The 7811-nt window shown below is 49.6% G+C and overlaps 1 protein-coding gene across 1 annotated transcript; it reads right to left on the bottom strand.

The window, feature by feature from the left end:
• Nucleotides 1-6521: 6521 nt before the first annotated feature.
• Nucleotides 6522-7484, bottom strand: LOC309448661 (olfactory receptor 14J1-like; the record flags this gene model as incomplete). Its single annotated transcript, XM_082070391.1, has 1 exon — nt 6522-7484. The coding sequence occupies one exon, from the start codon at nt 7482-7484 to the stop codon at nt 6522-6524; it is 963 nt and encodes a 320-aa protein (XP_081926517.1).
• Between the last annotated feature and the right edge of the window lie 327 nt (nt 7485-7811).

Here is a 7811-nt window from a genome sequence, read left to right as displayed (position 1 = left end):
AGAACAGGCGGTCTCAGCAGTCTTCTGTTCATATTGTTCTGGAGCATCTCCTGATAAAGACTGAGTATGTCAGAAAAGTGGGTACCTAAATCACCATGTGAGTGAGGAGACAGGCCAGGACAGCTCAAGAGGAGTCACACTCCTCTGCACCAAGAGGTGGGTGTTCCTTGCAATCTCAGGTGCTGTGCACAGTGATACTTGTGTTCAGGGAGCTGGTCAAATGACCCATCTCCTGTTCTGCACAAACACCATCAACTGTTCCTGGGGGTTCCATGAAGACCTGTGGCACACAGAAGGTCTTTAGGTCACTTCATGTTGGGAGAAACAACCCATGGGAAATCACCTGAATGCAGCACTGGGATGTGCTGTCTTGAACTGAGGTCCCCATGTCCATTCCTCATGATGTGGGACATCTCAGATGAGTGCAGAGCAGGTGACACACCACAGGGCTGAGGTGTCTCCCATCCCTGGGAGTGGCAACAGGAGGCCAGAGGGACACTGTGACTCCTGCCTCTGTGTGTAAAAGGGATAGACTCTGTCTCTGAGCATCCCTGGGTGAACAAGGAGTCCATGACGCCAGCTCAGATGTGGACATCTGACAGAACTTGACATTTCTGTGTGTAACTCCAGGAACAAACGCCACAGGCCCAGTGAGATTCATCTCAGCTGCCTTGACCAGGCTCTTTGCAAGTGCTCCTGTCTGCTACATCACCCTTGCCCGTGATTCCGGATTGTGCTCTCAAAAGTGCCATAGAAACCAGAATGGTGCCAGTGTCCTTAGAAACCGCAGACCTCAAACCCATCTTCAGGAAGAGCAGGAATAGGAACTGGGATAACTACAGGCTGGCCACCCTTCCTCCCTCCCTGGGAAGGGGATGGGACACGTCCTCCTGCAGCCATTTCCAGGAGTGTGAAGGACAAGGAAGGGATTGCTGAACCCAAATGGACAGGGGAAAGAAAGGCATGTTGTGTACAGGGCGTTTGCAAGGCTCAGCCATGGTCTCCTTCTGGCCAGAGTGGTGCTGATGGGGCTCAAGAAGTGGATGCTGGGTGGGAAGTTGGCTGAACCATCCAGCACAAATGTCATCAGTGGTACAAAGTCCTCCATGCAGCCAGTTACTGGTGTCATCCCTCAGGGCCCAATATTGTTGAATATCTTTATTCTCCCTTTTTAAAATATAACAGAGAGCACTTTAAGAGCCTTGAGGATGTTGCAAAGCTGGCTGGAGGCCTTGAACAATCTCACCTGGTTCACTCTGCCCTGAGCAGGAGAGTGAGACAAGATGAGTGAGACAAGGCCTCTCTGCAAACCTGAGTTTTTTCTGTGATTTGACAGAATTTTCCCCTTGGAGAGGTTTCTGGAGAAGGAATAGTTAGAGGAATAGTAAAAAACAATGCAACAGAGGAGATTTAGAATTCCAGTGAGGAGTGCTTTTCACCCACGTTGCTAGTAGAAAACATATTTGACATATTTGAACAAGGTGAGGAAGCGAGATGGGTGTCTGCAGCCTGTGGGAAAGAGGGGCAAGTGTAGGAATATATAGAACATGCTTCAGTCTTGGTCAGATCCTGGGTGCTAAGGAGGCGGATGGGTGGGTGTGGGATTGTGAGGTCAGTTGTGTCTCAGACACTCATAATCCAGTCAGAATCATGTGGCTGTGAAGGGGACAGTGGGGTCAGTTGTGTCACTGGAGGTGACAGCCCAGCAGCAGGGACATGGCTGTTCCCAGAGAAGCTGAAAGGCCAGCAGCACTCATGGGATTTAGAAGATCATGGTGAGGTGACTTCTCTCTGGTGAGGTGAAAGACCACAAGAAGCTTTACGGGTTGGGTTCTTTGCTTGAAGACCAATTTCTGAGATGGCTGAGTAGCAGAAAAAAAGCAAGAAAGAGGATAAAAAGTCACAAAGTGACTTGCAAGATGGAGACTGGATAAGAGGAGGAAGAAATGTCACTGGAGGGGCAGTGCTGTGGGGCAAGAGGTGACCCAGAGGGAGGTGGATCAGCCCATGGTTTGTGTTCCAAAGAGCAGCCAGTGAGGGTGCAGACACAGCAGTGAAGGTGCAGAAATGCTGGGGTGAGAGCAGGTGGGGAAGCGAGATGGGTGTCTGCAGCCTGCAGGGAAAGAGGCCCTGCTCCTTAGTGGATGGTGCAAAGCTGGGCAGAGGCCTTGGACAACCTCACCTGGGTCACCCTGCCCTGAGCAGGACAGTGAGACAAGATGATGTTCACACCTGAGTTACTCTGTGATTCCAGGAATCTTTCCCTTGGAAAGGTTTTGGAAGAAGGAAGAGGTGGAGGAACAAGAAAATAAAAATACAGGCAGAGGAGGAGACCTAAAAGATGTCAAATAAACAGAGCAGTTCTGTGAAGAATGTTTCTCTGCTCAGACTGTCAGCAGGAAATCTATAACCAGCTCCCCAAACTCCCTGTTCTGCTCATTGGCCCCTGGGATTTCCAGCACATTTCTTTACATCAGATTCTGCACTGAAGTTTGCACCTGATTGTTACAGCTTCTTCGCAGGAATTGCTTCATGTTTCCTTAGAGAACTGGATGTAAACAGGCACCGGGGAATTTTTAATTAGAGGAAACAGAACAAAAAACACAGTAGAACTTAATGATGCTTCTCAGTTCTGTGGTTAAATTAAGTAGTTTCCAGCGAGGTCCATTGCCATAACTCAAGAGTTGCCTGTAGGGAGTACGAGAGCAACTGCTGAAAGACTTTACCTGCCTGAAGCTCAAAGCAGAGTGAGAGCTGAGAGGCTCTGAATGAGCCAAGAGTGAGAGGTGAAGAACCTCTGGGGAGCGATGGAAAGTGCAAATGTCCAGATAGGCTTCTGAAGAGATGAGTTCAGACATGGTGAGCTGGGGAAGGACGGGTGGAAACTCCTGGATGTCCAGGGGATTAAACACACGTAGTGATAGACAGAGTTCTGGCACTGCAAGCACAGGGAAAGGCCAACGTTTCATCTCCCACAGTCCATACACATTCTGAAAATTCATATTTTGGCAGGATAGAAATTCCACAGACATTTTATTGGAAATATTGAATTATTTCATCGGATGAAAAAATGAGTATGGGGTTTTTTGTTCTTTTGGTTGTTGTTTTTGTTGGTTTGGTTTTTAAGTTTTGAGGGGAGTTCTCAGGTTTTTGGGCTGAGCTCCATGGTCTCACTATAAGCACCCAGTGCAAACTTCAAGAGGCCCCCATGTACCTGAGGTGTTTGCATGGGACGGGCAGGTGTCAGACAAGACTGATAGAGTGATGGTGCTTTCATCATTTACAATTAGTATTCAACACTTGTGCATCTAATTAGATAAGTTTCAGGACTGTAGGTGAAGAGGCAGATATGTGAAGAGCACTTAGAAGATGTGATAGAAGAATATTCCAGTTGATAATAGAGAATCATAGAATTATTTCAGTTGGAAGAGACACTCAGGACCATTGAGTCCAACCACAACCTAAATCTAGCACTAATCCGTGTCCCTAAGAACCTCATCTAAATGCCTTTAAAACACCTACAGAGATGGTGACTCCACCACTGCCCTGGGCAGCCTGTTCCACCACATGACAACGCTTTCCAGGAAGACTTTTTTTCCTAATATTCAATCTAAACCTCCTCTGGTGTAGTTTGGGGCCATTTCCTCTTGCCCTATCACTTGCTACTTGGGAGAAGAAATCAACACCCTCCATGTTCCAATCTCCTTTCAGGTAGTTGTAGACAGAGATCAGGTCTCCCCTCAGCCTCCTGTTCTCCAGGCTGAACAGCCCCAGCTCCCTCAACTGCTCCTCACCACACTTGTGCTCCAGCCCCTCAGCAGTTTCGTTGCCTCCTCTGCACTCCCTCTAGTGCCTCAATGTCCTTCTAATGAAGAGGGACCCAAAAGTGAACACAGGAGTGAGGGTGGGGCCTCACCAGTGCAGAGTACAGCAGCACAATCACTTCTGTAGTCCTGCTGGCCATACCATTCTTGATACAAGCCAAGATACTGTTGGTGGCCTTTTTGGCCACCTGGGCACACGCTGGCTCATGTTCAGCCACTGTCATTCAGCATTTCCAGATCCCTTTCCACCAGGCAATTTTCCAGCCACTTGTCCCTGAGCCTGTAGCGCTGCCTGGGGTTGTTGTGACCCATGTGCTGCATCCGGAACTTGGTCTTGTTAAAATTCAGACAACTGACCTCAGCCCAACAATGCAGCTGGTCCAGATCCCTCTGTGTGGCCTTCCCACCCTTCAGTTGATCAACACTCCCACCTAACCTGGTGTCATCTGCAAACTTACTGAGGGTGCACTCAATCCCCTCATCCAGATCATTGATAGAGATTAAATAGAACTGAGTTCAATACTGAGCACTGGAGACACCACTCATGACCTCTCACCAATTGGATTTGGCTCCGTTCACCACAACTCCTTGGGCCTGGCTCTTCAGCCAGTTCTTTACCCATCGCAGATACACCATCCAGGCCATGAGCTGCAGCTTCTCCAGGAGATGCTGTGGGATACGGTGTCAAAGGCCTTACTGAAGTCTAAGGACACAATATCCACAGCCTTTCCCTCATCCACTAATTGGGTCACCTTGTCATAGAAAGAGATCAGGTTGGTCAAACAGGACCTGCCTTTCTTAAACCCATGTTGACTGGACCTGATCACATGGTTCTCTGGTATGTGCTGTGTGATGTTACTCAAGATCATCTGCTCCATGACCTTGCCCATCACCTAGATTAGACTGGCAAGCCTGTAGTTCCCCAGATCGTCTTTCTGGCCCTTCCTCTAGATGGGTGTCATGTTAGTCAACTTCCAGTGAACTGGGACTGCCCCAGTTAGCCAGGATTGCTGACAGATAACAGAAAGTGGCTCAGTGATCACTTCCACCAGCTCCCTCAGCACCCTTGTGTGTATCCCATCTGGCCCCATAGCCTTGTGGGTGTCCCAGTGGTGTAGCAGGTCACCAACCATTTCCCCTTGTAATATTTGGGAGTCACTCTGCTCCCTGTCCCTGTCTTCCGGCTCAGGGGGCTGGGTACCTGGAGCACAACTGTTCTGACTATTAAAGACTGAGGCAAAGAAGGCATTTAGCACCTCAGCCTTTCCCTCATCCTTTGTCACTGTGTTTCCCTCTCCATCCATCAGGGGATGGAGATTCCCCTTAGCCCTCCTCTTGTTGATTATACATTTATAGCAACTTTTCATGTTGACTTTTACAGCAGTACCCAGGTGTAGCTCCGGTTGGGCTTTGGTCCTTCTAGTTCTCTCCCTCCATAACCTCACAGAATTCTTCTATTCCTCCTGAGTAACCTGCCCCTCCTTCCAAAGTTTACTCCCATGCTGTCCCTGGAGATCCCCTGAGCTCTCCTGGGTGCATACAGTTACTCTCCAGGAGACATCTGCCATCACTCCTATTGCAGGTGGGGCAGCAACAGGCAGATAAGTCCAAGACCTGTTACAGTCTTCTTGGACATGTGCAAAGAAGAAGGAAGCTCTTAGTGCGGTCCTTGGTCCCTAACACACCCCCCTGGGACTCTGAGCCTGTCCCCCTGAATCCATCAAGAACCCCAAGAGGGCAGGAGTCCTCCTGAGGGAGCAGCACCTGGGCTGTATTCCTGACACCAGCTTTGGAAGAGGCGTCCAGTCTTCTGCCCTGCCCTGAGGAGCCTCGGTGTTTATGGTGCTGTTTGCACAGACACAGCTCTGATCAAGTGGTTCCCATGGCCTACTCCTGTCTGCAGCCTCAGGGATGCCACTGTAGGGACAACAGGACTGTCTCAAGTTACATGAGACCTTAGGAGCCCCACAAATCCAAGGGCACAGCCATTTGTTTTCAAATTGCCTTTCCCATCCTGCCCCATCCCCAGTTCAAAATTCAAAGAGTATATAAACTGGATGTGTCAGTGTGTTCTTGGTCATGTTTGCACACAAAGGTTAGAAGGACAAGAGTGATATCCATAGATGACCAGTAGGCAGTGTGTGATGTGACTGCAGACCAGTATCTACTCTCCATGAGACCTTCCTTGAGCTCAAAATCAATCCTGTGCTCCAGTTCCACTGCAGGTTCAACAAAATCGATGTCTTTCTGAGGAGATACCAGCACTGAAAAGGCAGCATCCTGCTGTTGCCCTTGGCCACGGCTCCAGGGAAGCAGCAGCCTCGAGTCACAGGCAGCAGAGAGGGAGCGACAACTGAGGTGCCCATGAGCAGCCCCAAGGCCACCGGGCCAGCTCCTCCATGGGGAAGCATTTGCCTCCTTAACCCTCCTGCATCCTGGGGCTGATCCCTCAGCTCCAGAGGAGAGTGAAGAGATGGGACCTGAGACAAATTGTTTTCTATTGCTTTATTTATTGACTTTAACAAAACCAGTGAGTACATATACATATGTACATGAGGTCTTTGGTTCAATAAAAGACTCACAGGAGGCCAAGAAATATATTATTATAGACATGAACCAAAAAACAAAGCCCAGCAAAAGCACTATGGAAAAATATAGACACATCATAAGATGAAAAGCTAGTTCTGGCTATTTCTATTACAGCCCTAGGGAGATAACGCAAACCTTATAAACCTGAAGTAGTGAGTATTGAAGTAGTTTCCTCAAGGCATCTCTGAGCTCCTGGTTCCTCATGCTGTAGATGAGGGGGTTCACTGCTGGAGGCACCACTGAGTACAGAACAGACACCAGCAGGTCCAGGGATGGGGAAGAGATGGAGGGGGGCTTCAGGTAGGCAAACATGGCAGTGCTGACAAACAGAGAGACCACGGCCAGGTGAGGGAGGCAGGTGGCAAAGGCTTTGTGCCGTCCCTGCTCAGAGGGGATCCTCAGCACGGCCCTCAAGATCTGCACATAGGACACCACGATGAACACAAAACAGCCAAAACTGATTAACAGACTAAACACAAGAAGCCCAAGTTCCCTGAGGTAGGAGTGTGAGCAGGAGAGCTTGAGGATCTGGGGGATTTCACAGAAGAACTGGCCCAGGGCATTGCCCTTGCACAGGGGCAGTGAAAATGTATTGGCCGTGTGCAGCAGAGCATTGAGAAACCCAGTGGCCCAGGCAGCTGCTGCCATGTGGACACAAGCTCTGCTGCCCAGGAGGGTCCCGTAGTGCAGGGGTTTGCAGATGGCAACGTAGCGGTCGTACGACATGATGGTGAGAAGGGAACATTCTGCTGTAGCATAGAAAAAGAAAAAAAATACCTGTGCAGCACATCCTGAGTATGAGATGGCCCTGGTGTCCCAGAGGGAATTGGCCATGGACTTGGGGACAGTGGTGGAGATGAATCCCAGGTCGAGGAGGGCGAGGTTGAGCAGGAATAAGTACATGGGGGTGTGCAGGTGCTGATCCCAGGCTATGGTGGTGATGATGAGGCCGTTGCCCAGGAGGGCAGCCAGGTAGATGCCCAGGAAGAGCCAGAAGTGCAAGAGCTGCAGCTCCCGTGTGTCTGTGAACGACAGGAGGAGGAACTGGGTGATGGAGCTGCTATTGGACATTGGCTGCCTGTGGGCATGAGGACCTGTGCAAGGAGGAGAGACAGTTACATGTTAGGGGTGACTTCTCTGAGGAAGATAAACATGTTGTTTCTCATGGAAAAACCCCTCCCTGATGGAGGGATATTTCAGCTCATTCTCTCTTTCTACTAATTTTGAATAACAGTTCATCACAGCTTAAAATGCAGCTTGGGCATCTAGATACCATGAACACACCTCTGCGTCAAGACCCCCTGTGTTGGTATCAGAACAAAAACTGACCCACACTCCCAGCCCAACCCCAGAGAGCAAGAGCACCAGGGACAGGTGGAGAAACAGGGCAGGACACTG

This window comes from Streptopelia decaocto (assembly GCF_964273445.1).
Source record: "Streptopelia decaocto genome assembly, chromosome: 21".
Lineage (NCBI taxonomy): Eukaryota > Metazoa > Chordata > Aves > Columbiformes > Columbidae > Streptopelia > Streptopelia decaocto.
Note: the sequence above shows the minus strand (reverse complement) of the source record. Positions and strands in the feature narration are given on the sequence as shown.